Source organism: Sitodiplosis mosellana, unplaced genomic scaffold (assembly GCF_009176505.1).
Source record: "Sitodiplosis mosellana isolate CC-2019 unplaced genomic scaffold, AAFC_SMos_1.0 Smas_scaffold_6226, whole genome shotgun sequence".
NCBI classification, from domain to species: domain Eukaryota; kingdom Metazoa; phylum Arthropoda; class Insecta; order Diptera; family Cecidomyiidae; genus Sitodiplosis; species Sitodiplosis mosellana.
In genome coordinates this window covers 9,305,474-9,330,865 of record NW_022601467.1, presented here as the reverse complement: position 1 = coordinate 9,330,865, position 25,392 = coordinate 9,305,474, and the positions used below count along the sequence as shown (strand labels likewise).

Below are 25,392 nucleotides of genomic sequence, written 5' to 3'. Positions count from 1 at the left end.
ACTTGACGGAAAAATATGTGCTGCACTCAACACTTCACATGGGCTTTTTGTTTTGCAGTGTTGCTTCACGTGTCAGACTTTTTTTATTGATAAAAAAACCAGTTTATTGTGATACACACGTCTCTCGATTATTAAATACTTTTTCTTTCAATGCAATTCAAAACATTTTTTATTGAAAGAAACACATGCGCAATTTGATCAAACATCGATGTAGCTGTGCACATCAACGCACGCCACTTATACAGTGACTTGCGTCATCGATATGCTCGGATATATCCGCAGATACAAAATGCTGAGATGCTGAGCCATCGTAAACGTATGTTTGAATCTGATTCGTTTTCTGCACCTTTTTTTTCTCTGAATCTTTCTGAATTAACTTGACTTGAACAGAAGCGATCGCTGACTAAAATTTTCAATTTCACTTGATAACGGTTTTTTTTTTCTTCTTCTCTTTCAGATTGATGTATTAAAACGTGCAAATTGTATGCGCAGTTTTTTCTTGTATTTTTTCTTCTTCTAATATTTAATATATTAATATCTGAGTGTGTGACTTTGTAGGTGATCTTGGGCGGGTTCAGTAAGGTCAAGCCAAAAGCTGATGCCGACAATAGAGCGAAAAGACTTGTTTCTTTTTACTTCTTCCCTACATATCTAACGGCCCAGCAGCTCTCCGGAAGCTTCGTGCTTGATTTTATGAGCGATTTATATTTAGAGTCGTTTTCGAAGCGAAATACACAGACGCTTGGTAGTAGTGTTCGAGCGAGAGATAAAAAGAGCATCAAATAAAAAAAAAAAACCATTACGCGATGAGGAAATATTATTAGAACAAGTGGATGATATAACCGGCCAATTGGCTTGTTGCTATTGATAAAAATAAAAAAAAGAAGCAAGACAAATGGATCCCTTGTTGGGGTTGCGTCAATTTATACTACACAATATCGAAACGGTATTTTGCAGTTGTGCAAATATTCGCAATTTCGGCGTAGTTTAGTAAGCTATAGAGATGTGTCTTTTTTTCTCTTGCGGGGAAATTCCTTGTTTCTCGCAACTATTTGTAGCGCCTTGCGGCTAAATATCTAATTTGTTGCGTTTGATTGAAATGCAAATATGTTTCTGTCGGTCTTTACGGAAAGAACCCGGTATCGGTATGTGATTGAGCGCAAGCGCAAACTAACATCAAAACCCATGCATGTTACATGCAGCACACGAATTGAGTCGTTTATTTTTATTGTGGCGCCAAATTATCTCTATGTGGATGAATTCGTTTTTAAAAAAAAATCGTGCATCGCCGGACAGATGAATTCATTCGATAAATTGTGATCAATTCAAAATGCGGTGAATCACGACATCTCGTTTCCAATCGAGTGGGAGTTTGCGAATGGCATATGCCACACACCGAATTGATACAAAACGGACACACGGAACCAGATTCAATTCGAAATGTTTTCATTCCATTCATGTCCAAAAATGATTGCAATGGCGCAAGAAAAAAAGGTTCATTCAAATAGGAATTCATTTATTTGCGTTCACCGTTTTGTGAATGTCATCAATGTGGCGATGTGCGATCAACCACACCATAAGTGGCATGTAGGTAAATACATTGCGTGAATCCAAAACACATTCCTGTATCATCATCATTATTGTGTAGTCGTTTTGGTCGGTTATTAACATTTTTTATCGTTCGTTCGTATCCACCTTTTTGATGACAAACTTCGCAAAAACATTCATACACAAGAAATTGTTGAACGTCATCATTATCTAGCACAAAAAACAACAAGGAAATGGGCAATGGTGAGCGTGAGCTAGCGAACGGACGAGCGCTTTAAACCGGTTTTCGAAATGGGATATTCTCTTGCATACGAGTCGTAGAATTTGTCTGGGGGATATTTTCTGTGTGTTAAATTTTAATTCTTTCAATCTTACACAGATCAACTGCACGAAACAAGCATGTACGACGATTAAAACGGCAGAATGCACGCTAAACACAGGCTTAGAACAGATGATTTTGCTTGGCACTGGTGCATACCAAAACTAATCAAAACATGCTAATCACATCTGCCTTTTTTGTTGCTTCTCAAAACCGTTTGATATTCATTTTTATTAATATTCGTCTCGAGCATCAACATCATCATCGTCGTTGTCGTCGTAAGCAGCAGTGTGCTCACGATCGAAGTGCTTTTCTATCATTACGATATCGCTAGTTTCCGAAAGAGAGAAAAATGATTGTTTCTCGTTATAGGTCAAGGTAAGTGACTTCAAATGAAATGAATGTAAAGAAAACAAAGAGAACACAGCACTAAAGTGCAAACACACACACACACACTTCTACATGAAAACAAAAACAAAAACGCCAAAACAGCAAGCACCAGGCCACAAAGAAAACAAGTCTGTGGTTCTGGCTACCTTTCGGTCGAGAGCACTCAATTCTTATCCAATTAGGGCTAGGTATGCAAAACTAATTGAATTATGATTATGAAAGAAAATGCATAAAAATATAACACATTGAAAATGGCGCAGCCAGCTGGCGCTGAAATGAATTCAAATGTGCGCCTATCAAAGCGCGATCAGACACATTATGCGGGAAAATTCATTAAAATTTTTTTTTTGGCCGATACAAAAATCATGTGATGTCAAGGTACACACAACCACAAACCTTGGAGCGTATCAAAAACGACACACGAACAAAATTTATCACTTTTTTTCTCTATATTATAGATTATTTTTCCCAATTTTTCAATGACAAGAGAGGAAAAAAAGAAGGTTTTTTCGAGTGTGCTATTTGTAGACGAAGCCCGTGTAAAAAGCAGAATGTCTATTTTTGATGATCCACACCTATGTTGCGATGTGTCGACCGCCACGTCATTTAATATTTGCATTAAGCGCCTTTGCTCTTGAAATTTGGTTGCCAATTTTTCCAGATTGAATTTGTCATCGCCGCCGCCACCTTCAAGGCAGTACCGATAATTGAATGACTTATTTTGATTGTTGCTATTGATGCGAGTGAGTGTGCGTGCACGCGGCAGCTCGCTCTCATTCGATTCACTGAAATACGACATTGTGGAAAAATCTACGAACGATAGTTGAATTTAAATCGCATAAGCTGAACAGTGATTGCACTGCTGACTCACCATACAATGAACGAATGACAGAAAAGAGCGCTCACGAAAGAACGACAACAACGACGAAAGAAAGAAAGAAAGAAAGAAAGAAATAGAAAAAATTTCAGTATGAGGCAATCGCATAATGTTGATAAGAGTATTCCATATATATTGAATCGACGTTATAATGCAACGCCTACAAACTGTAACTGGTACGGCGACGAGCACAAGGAAATGAATCACAACAACTCTCTTGCGCTCTCGAGACAAACAAAAATTCACTTCAAAATGATGCGGTGCTGGAGCATTGGCACGGGAATATGAGAGCGAGAGCAGGCGAGAGAATGTGCGAAGAGATGTTGTTGCTCTTTACTAGTATGTGTATAGGGAAGTTTGAGTGTGCTGCAGATTATCGATTGAGACTCCAATTATTCAATTTAAAGCACTCATAAGACCAGATTGATGCTTTGAAATTCGTATTGACTTTTTGTTCACTCGTTCGACTCACTTCAACGCTTACACTTTTCGAATGGGATATGCAAACGAGATTCGTTTGAGACACGTCATTTGATGTAGCAGTTTTTTCTGTCTGTCATTGTTTTCGCTTTGCTTTGCTGATAGTGGCCGAAACAAATCTCAAGTACGTAAATTACGAAACAGAATGACAAAATCAGCGAATTTAAAGCATGATTAGCCTTCCAGAGTACACACCATATGTATCTTATCACACTTGAAAAAGAACTTGACAACCTTTTGCTTTTTTTCTTTATCAGATGATTTATTTATTTTTTGCTTTGTTTTTTTTTTGCTTCGTTTCGCATGCACATGCGATTGCTTGGAATCACATGAATGCGATCAAATCAGATCACAACTTGTGACTGCAGTTTGAAACGTGAATGCAATTGTTTATTGGAATGAGTTCATCACACTACAGCCAAATGGAATATTGAACGGAAATTAACTATTAGCAAATGTCTTGAAAAAGGGGGGATTGCCAATTGTAATGTCTTATCAAGACTCGTAAGCTTTATTACGATTTAATCGGGGATCTTACCCGGATATCTCATATGTCGTTTTTTTTATTATATCAACCTTTATGATAGATTTGTAGATTACAACTAAATCTGCATTTAATCATGATAAATGTCTCTTTTTTTCAACGATTCTGAACAACAAAACACAATGACTCACAAGTTTGTATTCGCAGAACAAACTATTCACAGCCGACAAACAAGAGATGGAATTCAGATGATGATCTTTTCGATGAACGAAAGAATCATAGGGAAAAAAATAACAGCAACATCACGTTTGTGGAATAAGAACATAATCGATTGTATTTCTCACCACAATTGATGTTTTCCTCTTCGAAGAGTTCGATTTTTGTAATTATCCACAAACTCAATTAAATTACGGATTATTTCCTATTTCACTACACTCTCTTCTCAATCTCGCTTGAGCTTTCACAAAAGTATACAAAAGTCAAAGCATCCGCACGAACGTTCTTACCGCACAACCAGAGTGCTTCACAAAACTGAATCGGTTCGTGTGTTATTATTTTGTTTGGCTTGTTGATGTTGATGTTGTTGTTGTTGTTGTTGTTGTACGTCAGTGTGTATATAGTTTTGGTTCTGCAATTTGTCTCAGTTCCCGCCTAACAAATCATGTGTACGAGTTAAACACACATCTGTGGATGTGTCTGTGCGAGAGCACGATGCGGCACCAGCGTATGCATGCTCGTCTCTCGTTGTGAGCGTTCGTGTGTGTAAGTGTGTGTGTGTGTGTGTGTGTGTGTGTGTGTATGTGTGTGTGTACAGAATGTTTCAACTCCACTTGATTACGAGCACGTACGCATTCTCACGTAAACAACATGCCACACCAGAAGCAACAAAATGAAATGCAAAAAAGCAAAAATTCCGCAAGATGCATGCAACGAAATTGCATTATCCAATATTTGGATTACACTGCATACATCAATCGAATACGTTGCAATGTGAAAATTATCAGAAAGTCAATTTTATTTCATTTTTCAATCACACGACAATCGTTCATTGTGTACATAGTATATCATTGTTGTTGTTGATGCGATAGCGTGCGATTCGTTGACGATTCCGTTTTTGCAGCGTTTTCTATTTGCTTGCCTCTTTTACTTTTCGGTAGGATTTTCGTCACGAATTTGTGCGCATAAATATTGAACGAGTTCGGTCAATGTGACACCGTCGTAAAGCCGAAATTCCGAATTTTTTAATAGACGATGCAACACTACCTTCGCAATGCATTTTCAGTCATAATGAGCGTGTTTGACGCATGAACATCGCATTGGTGTCTTATTTGCGTTCAAAATTTATGAATTTGCGTTACGATTCGCCATGGTGCCGTTGATAATTTCGTTGAAATGTTGTAAACAAGTTGCCAATATGAATGAGCATCGCCTACGAAAGGGTCGACTAAGAGCCCCATATGTAAGCAGAACCCAACAACGGACATAGCAAATAACAAATCAATAGATTTTGTCCAATTATCGGCCTGTCGCCGCCTTAGCATTCCATGCAAAAACCTTTATGTAACCCACATTCGAATATATTCAACGGGGCTAAGTCAAAAAAAATCAATCTCTTCTTAATCCCCTGACATATTTTCATGCAGTGAATTTGATATACACTCAATATTTTCCAAGCGTTTTGTCTGTTTATAATCAAGCCAGCATTTTTTCTGAACTGAGCCTGTCCGTTCATAATGCCCGAGCAATTAAAATGCTTGACTCGTGGTTCTCAACAGATGCGTCGCATTATTATTATTTTCGTTCGTTCTTTCTTTCTTCCTTTCTTCTACACAGTGAAACTGAAACTAGAAATACATTGCATTGTGTATTCATTCGCAGAAACTATTATTTCGAGCGTTTCCGTTTTGGTTTGACTTGATTTGATTCAATTGCTTCGGAATAATACAACCGAAAAGCAAACCACCAATCGAAAGTCTCAAGGCATTTCTGAAATGAAAGTGATGCACACGGCGTTTTCTCGGTGTTGTTGCTGTTGTGATTGTTATTTATTTGAAAGGTCCACTTACCCAATCGTTTGATAGCGATCGTGGATTGCTGAATGTTTGCATTTTATCACCAAGGCGTGACTGAACTATTGCCTGAACGGCTTTTGTACTGAATATTTTCACATATTTTTCCAGTTCACGTTCATTCGCATCGCGATTTGACATTTTTGGACTAACATTCACCATTGTTTTTGCTGTATTCATAATTAATTCTTTATTATTTCAATTAATTGAATTGCGTGGTCGTTGTTGCTATTGTTGCTGCTACTACACAGTGTTTCTGATCTGGTTTTTCCCTTTTCTTGGCTTTTGTCATAGCACAAAAGTCTATTTATCTAGTCCACACCTAACATTTGATCGAACTTTTTTTTTCTTTTTTGATGCGTTTAAATTTTTCACAAAATACTATTCACATTAACTTGGCCCTGGTTAAAAGTCGCCAAAAAAAAGTAACAAATTCATATTTTTGTTTTGTTTTTCAACTTCTACGCTTTTTTCACTTTTCTGTTTTTTTTTCTCTTCACTTTGCTCTTCGCACTCTGTGACTTTAACTTATGGTAGACGTGTTTCATGTGTCGTATTCTAGAAATTCCAATCACACAATGAATATTGAGCTCTCGCATACATTCACTTCAAACACTATGATGCATCGTTGTCTGTGCTTGTATTGCTTTAAACTCAAATGGCCGCGATTAAATGCGTTGTTATTGAAGAAAACACTCACAACGTTGCTATGAATACATATGCGGGCACAATGTGTGTGTACAGTACGAAAAAACACATTGACAGAACACCAATGCTGTTTTGCCTTTGTTATGTTTATTAGGCGCTTTCAATGTATCGCACGAATGCATGGTGGCGTGATTCGTGTCTCGCAAATGGATGCGTCTAATGACATCTCTTCAATGGATCACTTCAATGGTAACATCTGATTCGAAAGATATATATTCTGTCGTTTTGCATCACTCTTTGTTTCTTATTTCAGAAAATGAATTTTGATACAAATCCCTTCGACATTCTTACATAATGCAAATTTATTTATAAAATGATAATTCAATGACGATACAAAACAAAGACAACATAATTCATTTCACTATTTTCATACTTCGGCCGCTTTTCTTTTAGAACTTTTGTTTTATGAAAGAAAAATGTAATATTTTCCACGAAATTCGTCGCCACCAAATGTGTCATAAATGTGATGGACGTGATACGGTTGATATGAAACCGACTATTTCAATGACTCCGATTCTTATTTTGAAAAACAAATGAAACCAAGCACACAATGATATGTTTAGGTTAATCGAGCAACTATGGCTTATACCGATATGCTTAAGCTATGATTGAATCAACCGAGCGCCACTCGCTCACACATGACTGAATTGATCTCGATATCTGAAATGAATACCACGTTCTATTATGGTCGCAGGCGGTTTCAAACTTTGATTTTCGAGTGTAGCTCGATTTGTAACGATTTTTCTCAGTCTACATATAGACGCGAGGTGAAATAGTCCAAATATCGTTGGCGGCTCGTGTTAAATTGTTTGCACGTTTTAATTTTTTTTTTATTTTCGTTTTCACCGGGAAACCGTCGTTTGAGCTTTGATTATGTGGATGTAATCTTTGTCCAAAGCAAAAGTATCAGTGCATGTGCGAAAAGATTGAAGGAAGTGAAAGGAAGGATATTTTGTAGGGAGAAGTGGTTAAGTGATTTTGAATCATGAACCGGAACATTTTACTGGTTTGGATTGTCGCTTTTTGCTGGAGCTGCACAGGTAAGGAGTTGTAACTTTTATTGCATTTGGTGGCATAGAATCATCGAGTGGACGAAAAAAAATGATCAAAAATTGAAAATTGAAATTCAAAAGTAGAGAAAGTCGAAAAAAGAACATTTCAATTCAAAAACGTGAAGAAAAATTGTTTGGCGATTCGCATAAAAATATCATTTGATTAATCGTATTGCGAATCTGTGAAAATAAAATACCGTTATGAAAACTGGAAGGAGTGGTGCCCATTTAAAAATACAAGTTAATCCCGTTGTAGGCGAAGAATTTCCGCGAAAAAAAGATTTTTCATTTATAAAAAAAAATGAAGAGAATTTTTTTGGCCGCTCGAATTGGATTCGCTAGTTCACAAAAATACATAATAGAGAGAACGCACATAGTTTTAAAATCGGCTCAGACAAGGATTTGAGTGCTTTGACACGTGAAAGAAAGAAAATATTGATTTGTTTGTGTAAGGTTTTGAACGGATATTAGGTGCTATAACATTTTGGATGACTAAATGAAAATGGTTCGTTTTGAATATCAAGAAGAAATTAGGCTAAATTTTTCCTTGTGCCAATGCCCTGCTTCTTCCACAGTTTAAAATCTATTCCCTTAAAAAAAGAATCTAACTATGAACAAAAAATAATAGAAAAAATACCATTTTAACGGTAAACGCACCATTCGTATTCGGACTATAATGCATTAAATGATGCATTGAGGCTGTGCCATGGCGCGGCCGAAATAGCCGGAGAAGAAAAAGCGAATATGAACAAGAGATGCAAATGTCTGATAATAAATTAAAATATGTCTTTGATTATTGTGCTCATCTCAATCGAAACACACTTCATGGCTTCGGTTGGTCTGTTTTTCTTTATGTTGTTTTGCTCCGTGTCTAATTTATTGTTATCGCGTGGGATGTATTTATTGATATTAGTTTTTTATTCTCATTCTCATTGAGAAAGCATTAATTCAAGGTGTGTTTGACAAAGTTTTGCTTGCTGCAACTCGACGACGTGTGACATGCACTACTTCGAATCGATCGGTGTTTCCGAAATCGAATCGAAAACGGGTGACTCTTAGTTCCCAAAACGGTGCATTTGTTTCGGAATGTCGTGAACAACGACAAAGTTGCGTGTGTGTGTGTGTGTGTGTGTGGGTCATCGAAAACAGAACTTGCTATTTGTTCGATTGTTACCTAAAACCATCATAATTTTATCCAAAAATCAATAAATTTTCGGATTTGTGAACTTTCACAGCTTTAAATCACGATAAAATCATTTCAAATAATGCAAATTGAAAAGAAAAACGGTTGGGAAAAAAATCCGATCGTATCGGTCCCGTTTATGCACCATTTTGGAAATCGCACGAGAAAAACCGCAGCAGCACCGATATGGTCCACACAATATCGGCTCTTTCGAAATTTCACACTTTATTTGAAGCACTAATGCGTTTCGATCGATAGATGCATTTGAATGCGCATTATCGCCATCACTTGAACATTTGATAATTTATTCATATTTGGGTGTTCTTGTTGATTCTGCGCGATCTTCACACTTTACACACACACACACACACACACACGGTCACATTCTTCTCTAAAATTCTCATCGCGTCGATACATATTTTTCGGTTTGACCAATTTTAGCCTACATAATCATTCAATTTCGATCGTCTTGTCCATTTTGAGCGCACACCAATGGATTTAATTGCATGTTTCTTTTTCAAGATAAATCGATTTTTCGAACGTATTGTTAACTCTTCATTTCATTCAGAAAAAATCCAAATGAGTTTTATTTCTCACTTTATTTCTTTTTTTCGTTTTTCTTCTTCGATGCTGTTGTTTTTTTTGTATGAATTTAGTGTATGCCGGTCCCGTGTACACTGATTGTGAGCGTCCACCGACCATATTGCACGGCCGAACGGAATTGTCGGTCGATGATGATGGTGTCATTGTAACGGCTCAGTATATATGTGATGCTGGCTATCATTTACATGGTGCATCACGATTGACCTGCGACACAGATACGGATCAATGGCAGGGCGATTTACCGGCCTGTAAATTAGGTAAACCATAAATTATACGCATTTTAAAATGGATTTTTTTTTAAAGTTGAATTTGGTTTGCAATAGAAACGGGCAATAATTCGACGGTATCCGAAATCGAGGCTCCAGAGGTAATTGACGCCGTTGCCACCGTTTCACCAGAAATAACACACGAGGAAGTGTTGCAGCCGGTTGAAGAGCCATCCACAAACGAAGTGAATACAAATGAAATTCTTGCACCACCAAGTCAAGCGCCACCTCTGGAATCGGAATCGAAACCGCAATTACCTGAGACTCCTGCTCAGCCCGATTCAACTCCGCAAGAATTGCCCGAACGAGAAATAGTTGAACAAGAACAAGAGTCTCCCGATCAAGGACCATCACAACCGGAAGAACAACAAGCTCCAAACTCAAATCCACAGAAGAAACGCCGTCGAAAGGGGAAAATTCCGGAATTCCAAGAAGACAATAACATTGATGATGATTTCGCAAGCCGATTAGACATGTCGTGCATTGAAGGAACCGTCGCACCAGCCGTTAACGATGCCTATATCGTTGAATACATCCGGTATTAACGGATTCTTTTATGTGACATGCTTTGAAATGGATTTCGTATTTATTTTCGTGCATTCGGTTTTTCAGAGCTAAAAAGGATGAATACAAATTTTTGGTGGCAATTTATGCTTGTGACGAAGATTTCTATTTGGAGAATCCACAATCGAATCGATTGTACTGTAGTCAGGGAGTTTGGGTCGGCAATTATCCAGTTTGTGTGTCAAAAGGAGGCGAAAGTGATTGTAAGTACAACATTTGGATTGATTTTTAGTTGAGATTGAAAATGATTTTTGCATTTTTAATTTTGAGAAATTGCCTAAATTTGGACATGCTTGACGCATCGAAATTTCCACTCGAAACCATAAAGTGTACCGATTAATGGGTATCCATCAGTTTCTCGTGTTACTCATACTAATTTTGATGGCGCGACAAAAATACATTAACATAACGTTAATCTGAATGTGTTTTTTTCATCAATCGTTTGAATTTTTTTTTTTTGCTTCTGAATACGAAGAAAAAAATCAGGAAATTCCCAGAATTTTCACATCGTCTATTTTGCTCTGTCTCTCTCTCTCTCTCTCTCTCTCTCTCTCTCTCTCTCTCTTCTGTTTTTTTCTTTCATTCACGCCACACTTATTCATCTCTAATCCCAGCGGATTACGGCAACGAAACGGATGACGACGATCAAAATGGAAATGACGATAGCCGTAAAACCGACACTGAAAATGCGGCTACAAATTCCTTGCAACAAAATAATGAAATCGAATCACATGTGGAGACGGTTGAGCCAACTGAACCAATCCCAGTAGCTCCTCCAACTAATAATAAAATTGATGAGCAAATCACTACAAATGAAATCATTCCGCCGGTTGAAACATCTGAGGCACCGATCGAAGCTCCAAAAGAGGTTTCAACAGCTGACGACACTTGTGAGGTGAACAATGGTGGTTGTGAACACATATGTACGATGGTGCCAGACGAGGAGATTGGCGGCAATGTTGCTGAATGCTCATGTCGCGTTGGCTTCTACTTGGATTCGTCGGAAGGAAAGAAGTGTTTGGGTGAGTTCATAAGTTTTTCTCACTATTTTTTTCCTCCCAAATTCGTGGTCTAGTTAAAGACATCAAAAATGCACGACGGTTTCAATAAAACATGCATTTTATGAACTATCAACCGTATTAGCATGTCTACAATTTTACGGCGCTTGTGTTTCTAAATTTGGATGCCAAACGTCCATTAGACGAACGATGCAGAGTTTAAACGCCAGCTCATCTATCGAATATTTTTCTTTCCATCGTCTCCATTTTCTTGGGTGAAAATGGAATACAATATGGAAATATCGTCAGGCAACCGAAATTCCATTTGATTTTTTATACACATTTTATATTTGTTCACTCATAAACTTACCACTTGTCACCGATCCGCTTACAATGTAGTTGAATGAAGAAAAAAAAGAAGGGAGATACGTTACATGACAGCCGAACACTATTCGTTAAACTCGATACAAAACATATCTGGTTTACGTGAACATGTATCGTGAATGAACTCGGCGACATGATCTTCATGTTTACATAATACAAAAGGCATTTAGGCTATAGCCTCTCATAAATTTTCCCGTCCATTTCCTTTGCTAATGCAGCAAAATTTATTCCAACATCCAATGCCAGACTACACGTTCGTTTTCTCTCAATCTCTCTCAATTTTCTTTTCTCTCGCTAAAAAGTTTGAAGTGAACTTTCACCGTGATGACAATCACTTCAATCTCTTCTCGCCTCGTCCGAAACACAATGTTCCGCTGTTGTCAAGAGAAAAAGAAAATCACTGGCGAAATGCAAAATATGAGGAAAACGAAATAATGTTCAAATTGATGAACGCTGATTCACCGCATTAGGAATTGTAATTTATCATCGACACGGGTAAAATGCTTTGGTTCGAGGTTAGATGGATTATTGTCTCATTTTATTGCACTTCACGGTATCCGCAACGTGTCAAATGGCGCGAACACAATTTAAAATGCGTGTGTGTGTGTATCAAAGTGAGATGAAATGACGATGGGAAATGTGTTGCGTAGGATCGTTGATCGTTGCCTGTTTTATCATTAGGCATACATCCAAAAGCATAATTTTCTTTTCCGCTGTTGTTCGTATGTCAAACTTTGATGAGCTTAACGAGCGCGCGCACATACACACACCCGCCATTCCTATCATGATAAATCAACCTATTTAATAGCATACCATCTGAATTGGCCACGATCAATCACGATCCGTTCACATTAACTCATTAGTGTAAAATGTAAAAGTAATCATTTTTATTTGCGAACGTGTTAGATGACGACTATTTTAGCGATTGCGTCATTTGAATCGAAAAATTAATCGCAGCAACTCCTTCTTCCTGCTCAAAAATTTGTAACAAGCATTTCTTTCCATTTTCCAAGGTACAGTTTTTGACGTTGGATCTCGTTTGGAGTGACGCATTCGAACATTTTTCGATAAGCATAAGCCATTAACGCTCCACTGATTCCATTTCCGAAATGTAGTTTTGCATCATCACGCAATTTTTCTCCTCAAACGGACGGACAAACAGATAAATTTTTCACATTTTCCGTTTCCAAAGATGATGTCATGTGTCTATTAAATAAATATCTCGCCTTTTTTCTCGCTTTCTCTCTCTCTCTCTCTCTCAACGATGTCTATCGCTCAAAATGTGAACAAATTGGAAAGAACCACAATAATAGCTAATGGAAATTCGTCTGTCCATTTTAATATCGTACTGTTGTGGTTCACCTCGTCGCTAATTTAACCATCACATCTGATTTGTCGTGAAATGCGTCTCTAGCCAAATGGTAAGGAAAAAAATTCAAACGTGGAAATGAAAATGAAAAAAAAAAAACCGGGAGACAAAGAATTTGTATAAAATTAATAGTGATGGGTTGAACTGGCGTCAACAGTAATATAAAAGGTGCTGATTTATGTCTGTGTAACGATTGCTCACACAAAATTGGTGAGTGTGTGTGTGTGTGGTGCCTTACTGCACTACTCAACAAATCGTGAAAATATCCACATTTCTCATTTTGATGTTTGTTGAATGTTGATTTGTTGGTTGGTCGCGGGACATTTTGTTTGCGCGCACCGAATGAGTTTAAAAAGGCCGAATTCAAACAGACACAAAAAAATAAATCGGATTTTTCGTCACCAAAAATGAAACCAAAACAAATGCGACCAAAATGAATCAGTTACGCAGAGAATTTTTGTTGTTGTTGTCTTTCGAGAGAAAATGAAAAATTCAAAGAATTGGTGTGTTGTTGATGCAACGTTGTTGTCATGTCGCGCGCGGAACAATAATAAATTTGTCAATCGTTTTGAAGAAAACAAAAAATTTGAAATTCACGATATTTTCCCTCAATTTTATTATCTTATTCAAGACATTAACGAGTGCGAGGATCCAAATGTTTGTCCAAATGAATGCGAAAATTCGATTGGCTCGTATCGTTGCTTGAAGTCGGATTCAGAAGTTGAAATCATTCCGACGAACGTTGATGTGTCACATACAACTGAATTCAATGCACCGGTCAAGGCTTGTGGAGATGGATTACGATTGGATGATTCAAACAATTGCATTGACATCGATGAATGCGCTGAAGGTAACACTGGTTGCGAATATTGTCAAAACATTGTCGGCGGTTTTCAATGCACATGCCCTGATGGATTTGAACTCAACAGTGACGAGAAAACATGCAGGTGAATATGACGCAACTCACTAAATTTCTGTCCCCGTATAGAGAATATTTTGTAATCACGTTTCGTGGGGGATTTCTCTTGCAGAGACATTGACGAATGTACAACATTCTCTGACTATGAATATGAGGACAATCAGCCGACAGCCAAATCGATCTGCAGCCATGAATGCATCAATACTGTTGGCTCATACATGTGTCGATGCCCGGTCAATTACCATCTGCGCGAAGATAAACGAACATGCGAACAAGACTTTTGCAAACATTTGAATGACATTTCGGCCAATAAGTCAAAATGCTCACACGATTGCGTTGACGAAGAAGATGGATATCATTGCAAATGCCCGGAGGGTATGAAATTGGATGCTGACATGAAAACATGTCTTTCGCCATCATTTGATACGTGCCTCACATCTGGAGATCGATGCTTGCCGGGAAAATGTGTCGATACTGAGAACGGATCCTTCGGCTGCGAATGTCCAGATGGATTTGCCGAATATAATCAAAGGTATACCGAAATCCTAATCTAGAACAAAACTTATAAAAGAAAGTTATAATTATTCGAATTGAAAAAAGAGCCGCCAACACAATTTCCAAACCAAACTTTTCTTCCAGGTGTATTGATTACGATGAGTGTGCCATTGGAACGCACAAATGCTCGCACAAATGCAAAAATATCGATGGTTCGTACCTCTGTGAGTGTCCCGATGATTTGGTGTTGACCAAAGATAAACATACATGCGTTTCGACCGACTTTTGTGCAACTGACAACGGCGGCTGCTCTGACATCTGTAACGTTGTCAATGAAAAAGTGGTTTGTTCATGCCTTGACGGCGCTGAACTTGGTTCCGACGGTCGAACATGCCGTCAGAAAAACATTTGCGATAAGGATAATGGCGGTTGTCAACAAGTATGCAACGCCGAATTGAATCGTTGCGAATGTTTCCCCGGATACGAAACATTTGACGATGGAAAAACTTGCCGCGATCTTAATGAATGTTTGCAAAATAACGGCGGTTGTCCGCAGCAATGTTCAAACACCGAAGGCGCTTTTGAATGCAAGTGTTTTGAAGGATACGAGGAAGATGAAGCAACCGGCAACTGCGTTGACCGAAATGAGTGTGAAGTAAACAATGGAAACTGCGATCACGAATGCACAAACACGCAAGGAGCATATTTCTGCCGTTGCCGCCCCGGCTACAGCCTCTCCGCTGATCAACATCACTGCTTTGATACAAGTATTATTTAAATTAGTTTCAGTTTTGAAATCGCATTCAAACAACTTAAAATTCTATCGCAATTTTTTTTTTATAGATGAATGTGAAACCAATAATGGCAATTGCTCGGATACGTGCATCAATTTGCAGGGCAGCTATCAGTGTACATGTCCCGAAGGTCAGTTTTTAGTTAACGATGATCACACGTGTGAATATTTAAATGAATGCGAAGTAAATAACGGCGGCTGTTCGCATAAGTGTAACCATAAAAAGGGTGTGATCACTTGTTCGTGTCCCGTTGGCTTCGAACTGGACGAAGTGGGAAAAGAGTGTATCGATCAAAATGAGTGTTTGTTAAATAATGGTGGTTGTGCGCATCATTGTGAAAATCTCAATGGAACTCATGTGTGTAAATGCCGTGCGGGCTATCAGCTTGCTTCCGATAAATATGCTTGTTTGGACGTAGACGAATGCATTGAAAACAATGGCAATTGCTCGAATATTTGTATTAATTTGCTTGGCACATATTCGTGTGCATGTGAAATCGGTTTTGAACTGAAAGCAGACAAACATACATGTCATGACATAGGTGAGCGAATTTAAATCATGCATTCATTCATTCATCATTTCCATTGAATGGTATGGTGTGGCGTTGAGATATGGTGCTTGACTAAATCCAATTCTTTTCGTCTCACCTCATCATTTCATCATCATCATCATCATCACACATTATTAATCAACCATTTACCCCATTCATTTTTCCATGTTTCATTCTTCATGTTGTTCCGTTTCATTTCGTTTTCACACAGACGAATGTGCGGATGCAATTCATGACTGTGACCAAAACTGTGTCAACATACCCGGAGCATATGAGTGTGAATGTCGATCTGGCTATAAGCTGGGCAGAGATCACTTATCTTGCACTGATATCGATGAATGTGCTTTGCCTAACACTTGTGCTGACGATTCGAAATGTGTTAACACAGCTGGTTCGTACTATTGCGACTGCCCCAGCGGCTATGAACTGTCTGAAACAAAGCAATGCGTTGATAAAAATGAATGCGATGAAAGTGCGCCTAAACATTGTTCACATGAATGCATTAACACACCAGGATCATTTAAATGCGCTTGCCCAAATGGAATGGAATTGGGTACCGATCAAACGACTTGCATCGACGTGAACGAGTGCGCTGTGAATGCTGGCGTCTGTTCGCATTTCTGTGACAATGTTGAGGGTAGTTTCCGCTGTCGTTGCCCAACTGGCTACAAATTGGGCAACGATCAAGCCACATGCAAAGACATTGACGAGTGTGCCGTTGGTAATGGTGGATGTGAACAAAAGTGTATGAATATCGAGGGAAGTTCGTATTGTGAATGCGATATTGAAGGTTTTGTGTTGGCTGATGATAAAAAGAGTTGCATCAGCTCCGATCCGTGTGGATTGAAGAATGGTGGCTGCGCACATGTCTGTGAACCATTGAATGGAAAGCCGCAATGCTTTTGCTACAAGGGATTCGAATTGAGCACTTCGGATAACAGAAGGTTTGAACGTTGATCGAAATCAATGAAAATTAAATGAAAAATAATGAATTATTATTGAACAGCGAACAATTCAATCTTCGAGTTTTAACATTTTCAAAGTTCATCCTTTTCATTGCATCATTTCGGAAGAAAAACATAGCTTTTCTGATAACAAAAACAATTCTCTTGATTTGCTTAAACGTCTGCAGATTGAACGATTCGCTGAAATAATCACAATTGAATTACATGATGTATTAACTCAACCATTTTATGTTAGCAAAATATGTCATTTTGGCCAAAACAACCACTTTAAAGTTATATTTACACTGAGAAAAAGTTCAACATCTATTGCAATTATTCTATCTTCACAGGAAATTATTCAATTTGAAGAATTATGCCATCGATTTTACTGTTAAGAAGAAGAAGTTGAAAGTTGTTATTCGTATTGTTGAAAGAGTGAGAGAATTATTTTTCTCTCGAACTATCTAGGGGCTAGGAACAAGTTGTGTCATTCGTATGTATTCGCATATATTCATGCGTTCGTGGCTTTGTTATTGTTGTTGTAAACTCACTGCGCTGCGAATGCCTCGTATACACAATCACAAGAATTCACGAATATTCGTACGAATTCGTCTCAAGCGCTTGTGTTCCTACCCCCTAGCGAATTATTCCAATACAAGACAGTCGTGATTTACACGCTTTTAATTTTTGCCACCGAGTTGGTTGCCAAATGAACCTGAATGGAGTTGTTGTTGTAAAGTCCATATAAAAAAACTCTATGTTTCACATTTATTTCAAACATACGTTTTCCGATGGCTCAGAATCTCAGCATTTTGTATCTGCGGATATATCCGAGCATATCGACGACGCAAGTCACTGTATAAGTGGCGTGCGTTGATGTGCACAGCTACATCGACTACACACAAACACTGCGCTCTCTATTTGTGTGTAAAACTCTCTGTTTGCGTGTAGTCGATGTAGCTGTGCACATCAACGCACGCCACTTATACAGTGACTTGCGTCGTCGATATGCTCGAATATATCCGCAGATACGAAATTCTGAGATGCTGATCGGAAAACGTATTTTTGATTTATTTTTACTCAATTTGGCAGGTCAAGATTATTCTTACCGATTCAAATCTAGTGTTTTCAATGAAAAAAAAAATGTTTTAAATAAAATACGAAATATCATCAACAGTTTAGTTGTAGAACAGTTGGAACTTATTTTAGTGCAAATGACTTTAAAGTGATAATTTTGGGAAAAATGAGACATATTTTTCTGGTATGGAAAGAGTGATATCATTAACATTTAAACAATTTAGCTGCTCTGATATTAACGAATGCTTACTGAATCACGGCTGTGAGAGCAAATGCATAAACACAATTGGATCGTATAAATGTGATTGCCCGAAAGGATTTCGATTGAACGGCGCCGGTAATTGTGAGGATGTAAATGAGTGTGAAGTCTATGACAATGGTGGATGCTCGCCAAATTCTGAATGCATTAATTTCTTAGGAAGTTTTCGTTGTATTTGCCCAACAGGATACAAATTGGATCATGATAAACTGACATGCATTGGTGAGTAAATGATCAGTCTTTTTACATTTCCCTTGTGATCATCGGCTAATTCGATTGAATATTCTTTGTTTTTTTGAACAGAAATCAAAGATACCTGTTCGGCTCTCGCTGCACCAGAGCATGGTCATGTGCGTTGCACACGCTCTCGACACATGTCTCAATTGTTCTACAGAACGAAGTGTAGCTTTTGGTGTGACGAAGGCTTCACTTTGATGGGCCCATCTTTCAAATACTGCAATGGAACCGAAGGCTTTTGGGATATGACAAAAGTTACCTGTATTCGTAAGTTCATTTCACATTTACGATATCGGCTCTTTGGATACAATTTGGTTATTTCTTTTATTCAACAGAATCGACATGTCCACCGCTTTCGATTCAACATCCAGGAACAATGAATGAGAACTGTTTGAATGGTAAAACCTATCCAGGCCAAAGCTGCGCTTTGATCTGCCCGCCAGGATTCAAGAGCATCGGCTCCGGCGTGACACAGTGTTTGCCAAATAGACAATGGTCGAGAACGGATTTACATTGTCAACCAATGCAAACCCATAGACAAGTTCAAAGACCGTACCAACAACCAAACCAGCATTCCCAAACTCAGTCCCAGCCACAGCCTCAACCACAACCACAGCCTCAACCACAGCCGCAACCACAACCACAGCCTCTACCTCATCCTCAGTCACATCCAAAACAACAATCAAAACCAAAGACGCAAATTCAAGGTGGTGAAACACACTTAAGAGGTCATGTTGATCTTAGTGAGGCCGAAAAATACAACCCCATTTCAACACATCAAACAACATCTGCGCAAGGAGCTTCCGTAAAAAGTCGTCCACAAAACATTTTGAGACCATACATCAAATGTCCACGCGACACAACGCTTGTGCTACCGAAGAACAAAAAAACCATCTACGTAAAATTGGAGCAACCAAAATCAAATGTTAATTGGGCGACTCATGTCGATGCAAATCCACCATGGGCAAAGAATTTGCAAGCTCATTTGGCAGCCGGTGTACATACGATTACATTCAGAGCACGTAGCCCACACTCGGCCAGCATTAGTGAAGTGTGTCGAACAGTTCTCACGGTTAAATCAGCGAATGGCGTTCAAACTGCATTTGCCCCTGCTCCCGGTCCACAAGTGCACTATTGCCCAAAAACACTCGACGTTCAATTGCAGCCACACGAATTGAAACGTGGTATTTTCTGGAGAGAACCACAGTTCCAATCGAACCAACCGCTTAAGCAAATCTTCAAATCACATTTGCCTGGAACCAAATTCGGCGTTGGCCAACACAGAATCACTTACATTGCAACTGATGTGCGAAAACAAAACGGAACGTGCCAATTTACAATCGCCGTTCGTCCAGCAGGTTTGTTACAACATTTTTACACATTTTCATTCCAATGAATTCAATAATTTGATTCGTTAATATTTTTCAGTGCTTGCTCGAGTCGTCGCTCCATACAATGGTGGTTCACAATTTAACCATTTAGACAATCATGACTCGTATTTACTGTGCCCTGGTAAACCAGCAATGAAATTGGACACAAACTTCCCCGTAAGTAGAGTGCGTGTGTTTTATCGTAAGCTTCCAAAGCGCCATCATCTCAGGCATGCCGTACAGAATCAAATCCATGTAACACGCTCGGAGAATACTCTGCCAAAAAATTTCATTGATATCTACCATTGGACGGTCGACTAATGCTTCTGCCTGTTATCAGTTGCTTGTGCTTGAAAGTTTGTGCTATTTATAGCATTTACTGCTTTTGACAAACCCAAAAAATCAAATAAACCGAATAATTTTAAGTATTATGAAAAGTGAATAGACAATGAATTTAAAAGACAATAATTGAGTTGAAAAAAAGAACCCTTATGAAAAAAACAAGTGTGACGAAAAATATTGCTAAAAAGTTTAATAGTTTTAGTTTGCTGCTAAACAATTTGATGACTGCCCAAAAATAGCTCGCATGTGGAATTTACCAATTGATTGCTATCGTTTGAATGGAAATTCCGGTAGTTAGTATTTTTAAAATATTTCTCTTCCGCATTTCTCTGTTGTCGACGAGTAGATTCAGATACCAGCTGGTTGTATGATTAAGAATGTTCACATGAGTCAACCACTGCAATACAATCCACATAGACGTCGCCAAGTTTTTCCACAATCCTATTCGCCAAGTAAGTACCACCAATACCCTCCAAATCGAGCATTTTTCCCTTCTTTTCGAAAAGAATATACAAATGTGTACATTACTATTCCAGATTATAACATCTTGCGATACTATTCGTCATGGAATCGACCGGAATACAATCGAAACTTTTGGTAAATGTGTGGATATTTTTTTGAATAGGGAAAGTGGCAGGCAATATAAAAAAAAATATGATTGATTTTACTCTTTTTCCAAATGCTGGAATAGAAAATGGATTTTGAGCGTTTCCTAATTTATTTCATTGTCATTCATAAAAAGAAATTGTTCGTATACATAAAAACCAATGTACTACCTCTAAAAACAAAATCGATTTTTCTATTTGTTTTGCGTCTATGATATATCGAGTGTTTAATATGTACAAAAAGTAGTTTTGTGCACGTGGAATCAAATTCTCTTTTTATATGTCGTATCGTGTTTGAAGAGCATCCAATTATAAATTGAATAAATATTTTTTTTTTTTCGAAAATTATATCAATTTTGTTTTGTTAATTCGTATACGTTTAGCTTGGTTTTTATCAAAATGTTATTTAAAAATTGGTAAAAGGTATGTTAATCAATTAAGGTATGTATTGTGTTTGCTTGAGGACATTTAAACTCTGTAGTTAATTTTTCCACCTTTCTTTCGTACATATTATGATCATCAACGATGTATTCGTACTTTATTATTCGATAAGGACTTCTTGAATTTTGTGGAGACACATGGGGAGAGACACCATTAGCTATTTTTTTGAAGTTCATATAAATACTAGAGGAAAATAGCAAAAAATAGCAATATTATTGAAGAAATAGCGATTTGTTATTTACTGTTTTTAACCGTTTAAAACAAAGTTTTCGAGTTATTTTATGAAATTAAATGGAACAATTTGTTCTTTTCTATGAAATAACATTAGAAAAATTGCCAAAATATAATTTTTTTTGCTTTCTTTCCAAGCATACAACAATAACTTGATGATTGTTACTTGTACGTGAACTGTCAAACTGTCACGTTGCACATAGGAAATATTAGCAAAAAATAGCACTTTTATTGAGGGAAACTAGCAAAAATAGCATACATTAGGAAACAATAGAATAAATTAGTGAAACTATCGTTGGTGTCTCTCCCCTTGTGGAGACAAAATTTAATTATTTTCTGGGTGCAAGCACTTTGAATGCATTATGAAGCACTTGGAACTCCATGCTTAGGTTGTGCATCAAATTCTCGATTTGTGGCTTCGAATCGAGCACTTCGATACTTTGCGTGTATGGATTGTAGCGGACACCAAACGGTCTTGGGATGGTATTTGCGTATTTACTAAAAGTGAATAATAGGTATAAATTAAAAATGGGGTTCGACTCATGAAGAAATGAAAAAAAAAAGAAGAAATAAAGATCAAAGTGCATACATCATTTTTTCTTTGGCACACTCGAAACTATCTGAAACGAAGTAAACGGGTTGATACTCGGTGATTGGATACTTCTGTTCGCCAGTTTTGCTTGGTTCGAACTCTCTTAGTTCGGGCTTGTCTGACAAACAATATTCTAATTCACCGAAAGATGACAGCAATCCGGCACCATATGCCTTAATCTCTCCATCTTGACGACACAATCCATACTCAACAGTGAACCAGAAGCACTGAAAATGGAAGAAAAGAGATGAAATTCATAACCATTTCGAATTTCAACATCGAATTTCTACAAAGAAAAAATGGGTATTTACCGTGGCCAAGCGTTCAATGTAATCGTCAGGTGCTCCCAATGAAGCCAATCCAATTTCCTGTGAAAATTGTGCAAATGCTGGATCGGCAAAGAGTGGGGCATGGCCCAATAGTTCGTGGCAAACATCTGGCTCTGGTGTGTATAATGGTCTACTCGGATGACGAATGTATTGAGTTGAATGGAATACACGGAATGCAAGACCGGCTAAGAAATCGCGAGATGACAACAAACCGGCTACTGGACGCAGTGTAAAACCGGTACAATCTATCCAAGATACATTTCCATATTTTATTGGCGAAATGAGATTGTCACATTGAATCGTTGAAAGAGGAAAGTCACTTTGAAATCACCTCAAAATCAAAGGTGAATCTAATGCACAAATGAACAAACCTTTTAGGAAGTTCGAAACGTCTTCCAATTGTGGAATGTTGTCTTCGCGATAGGCGCAATTGTCGATAAGTAACGGGAAAACATGATTATGTTCTCGGCACGCGTGTGTCTTGTACAATTTCGTCAAATTTCTAAATACAATTCCCCAAGTTTTGGTTTCTTCTTCCGTATATTCTACATACGGTAGCTTCTCACCGTGTTTATAATTAAATGCAATATCAGCAAAGTATTTTCTATCGAAAACCAAACGAGAAAAATTAGAAGAAACGAAAGTAAAAGATAAAAATTTGAATACAAGATGAAATTTGTATGCAAATCGATTGTTATTTTTGGAAATCATCTGACCTTCGTTCGCGGTATTTTAGATCGGTGAAACCGGGATGATCAGAGTCAAGTTCAGCTCCGTACGATAGAATTTGATTGGCAAATCGGTCCAATTCACGAATACGACTTGGGAACCATGGTACGGCCGTTGTATTATCCTTATAATCCCGCGAAATGACACTGAAGTAAATGCTGATCAATTTAATTTCTTCAATTGCTTCGCCCAAATTGCCTGTCGTGCTGTCACACTCCACCAAAAATTCGTAGCCCGGCTTACGGGGCGATGAACGTGATTCGATGTGAAGCAAATTCACATTTTTGTCATTGAATATCTTCAATGATTTGGCCAGTGCACCAGAACCACAATCATTTTTCAATGAGAAAATGATACACGTATTCTTTGCATCGCTTGATTGCGTATTCTCCATAATGTAAGATCCACCTTCCTTGAGCGTCGGCTGTAAAATACACTGTTTCAATTTTCACTCTATGTTACAAAATTTTGTTTGTTGTTTTTATATCAAACGGTTTCAATCATATGTTTCTGGGTTATTTTCGTTCATTTATTGAACAAAACATATGATTTGTGGTTTATCTATTCGACGAAATGAATCGCGTATGAATTTCGTACGGTTCACAATCCACTGTGCAAATGACAACAGTTTTAGTGCGACAACTGCATAGAACCTAATAATAATCACCTTCATTTAACTTCAAAAATAGAGTTTTGCATTGCAACAAATAGAAATTCAATAGCGAAATGCAATCAATCAAGCAAGCAATTTTTCTCCAGTATCCCCACCGCTGTTCATGGTTTCCATGGAATACCTCAACTAAATGGAAATTTCCATTTTCATTTGGCGCAAAAAATTGAAGTAAATTCTGAAATTCTGCAGAAGTATTTCATCAGCCGGTCCAATACGAAAGAGAAAAAAAAACCATGTAATCTGGTTAGACCAAAATCATGCAACGTATTTTTTCTCTTTGGTTTAAGTCGTCGTCAACGAATAGAAACCGGTTCGATACTCTATGCTGTCGTTTTGTCATTAAATATTTGCGGCGATTTGAAGTGGTAGGAGATGGTGAATATTATGTAAAAACGAGAAATATTCAAAATATATGCGCATAAAATAGATGTGATGAAATGTCTCGGTGCCTATGACTTGGTCCATAAATCACACACGATTTTCGGGCTGATGAAATTGGTAAATGAATTTACTGAGATCCGTCCATTCCGTTGGGATAAACAGCATCTGAGATGGAACAAAAGCGATGGAAAATGGGGCTTGATTCCATTAAATAATAGGATTGTAAAATCTTTGGCCAAATTCATTTTGTGTTTTGCATTTATTAGACGCGACAAGCTGGTGATCTTTTTTTCTCTCACTCCTATTTTTTCTTCATCGTCATCGTCGTGGTATAACGGAGGAATTTCGTTACATTTTGCTCAATGAAATAATTTCAAGATATTTAACGAATAATAATTATACATTTAGATATCAATCAATTTCAATTCAGAAGCAATTCAGAGAAAATGAGAGCACATAATTCCAATTAAATATAATTATTAACACTTTAGAGAAAAACCCATTCATATATCTATCGCAATTGTTCAATAAAAAAAAATCGTAATAATTGTTTGTTTTCTTCACTTACCTCGTCAATTTTTTCATTGTTATGATACATGATTTCGGTTTTCTTTTCACAACAGTTTTTTTTTCTATTTCTTGTTCAATTCTAAAAAAATATATTCTGCGAAATAATCCTTTACGACAAACTTGTTCGGGTTAAAATTCAGCCCAGATTTCAGTTCGACACAGTAAGTTCAAAAAACACACACACTCTCTCTACTACCTCAACCGTTTCAATCGGTCTCATGGAATAAACTAACATGCGACTGTCCATTGATATGGTGTTTATAAGCTGAAGTGTACTGGACACACATCGAACCGGTCAACAGAAATAAAAACGAAATCGAAAAGCAAAATTATCAAATAATTTAGCGATACGAATGCAAATAACAATAAAATGGAACTGGTTTTAATGAAATGCTGGCAACAAAAACAACTAAAATTGTTTATTTTGTACGGATAGGCGATCATCAGTAGAGTAGTGGAGTGTTATTTTCCATCATCACAACAGCGCTTTTTTATTTTCTTCAACGATTTCGATACACAATATGTGTGGCTGAGCAGTTATTGAACTGAATATGAAGTTG

The 25,392-nt window shown here is 37.6% G+C and overlaps 3 protein-coding genes and 1 long non-coding RNA gene across 8 annotated transcripts in view; 2 read left to right on the top strand and 2 right to left on the bottom strand.

The window, feature by feature from the left end:
• Positions 1-824, top strand: part of LOC129579135 (uncharacterized) — a 1,612-nt gene extending 788 nt beyond the window's left edge. Inside the window, exons 1-3 of one of the 2 annotated variants that reach the window (XR_008689194.1) lie at positions 181-316; positions 458-482; positions 559-824. This is a non-coding gene — a long non-coding RNA (uncharacterized LOC129579135). Of the gene's footprint in view, positions 1-180; positions 317-457; positions 483-558 lie in introns of those variants that run through there. The other variant, XR_008689195.1, reaches the window with a different exon arrangement.
• Positions 1-7,519, bottom strand: part of LOC129579133 (autophagy-related protein 13 homolog) — a 12,629-nt gene extending 5,110 nt beyond the window's left edge. The window contains exon 1 of the mRNA XM_055468804.1: positions 6,165-7,519. Within this exon, the coding sequence (XP_055324779.1) occupies positions 6,165-6,347 (183 nt within the window). The 5' untranslated portion in view covers positions 6,348-7,519. The remainder of the gene's footprint in view (positions 1-6,164) is intronic.
• Positions 7,430-21,234, top strand: LOC129579132 (fibrillin-1-like). 2 transcript variants are annotated; one of them, XM_055468802.1, is made up of 16 exons: positions 7,525-7,915; positions 9,767-9,970; positions 10,037-10,517; positions 10,592-10,746; positions 11,158-11,565; positions 13,926-14,241; positions 14,326-14,745; positions 14,853-15,475; positions 15,552-16,043; positions 16,264-16,996; positions 18,298-18,554; positions 18,636-18,836; positions 18,905-19,927; positions 19,998-20,116; positions 20,628-20,733; positions 20,818-21,234. In XM_055468802.1, the coding sequence occupies exons 1-16, from the start codon at positions 7,861-7,863 to the stop codon at positions 20,880-20,882; spliced, it is 5,658 nt and encodes a 1,885-aa protein (XP_055324777.1). In that variant the 5' UTR covers positions 7,525-7,860; the 3' UTR covers positions 20,883-21,234. The 2 variants fall into 2 exon arrangements, with proteins under 2 accessions (XP_055324778.1, XP_055324777.1); XM_055468803.1 differs by lacking the exon at positions 16,264-16,996 and having other exon boundaries at positions 7,430-7,915; positions 15,552-15,632; positions 18,519-18,554.
• Positions 20,944-25,392, bottom strand: LOC129579134 (protein henna). 3 transcript variants are annotated; one of them, XM_055468805.1, is made up of 7 exons: positions 24,831-25,109; positions 23,196-23,644; positions 22,851-23,083; positions 22,462-22,724; positions 22,148-22,377; positions 21,880-22,056; positions 20,944-21,463 (listed from the first exon to the last, which is right to left on the bottom strand). In XM_055468805.1, exons 1-6 carry the CDS (start codon positions 24,858-24,860, stop codon positions 21,888-21,890), a joined length of 1,374 nt encoding a protein of 457 aa, XP_055324780.1. In that variant the 5' UTR covers positions 24,861-25,109; the 3' UTR covers positions 20,944-21,463; positions 21,880-21,887. The 3 variants fall into 3 exon arrangements, with proteins under 3 accessions (XP_055324780.1, XP_055324781.1, XP_055324782.1); XM_055468806.1 differs by having other exon boundaries at positions 20,944-22,056; positions 23,196-23,632; positions 24,831-25,392; XM_055468807.1 differs by lacking the exon at positions 24,831-25,109 and adding an exon at positions 23,876-23,897 and having other exon boundaries at positions 20,944-22,056; positions 23,196-23,632.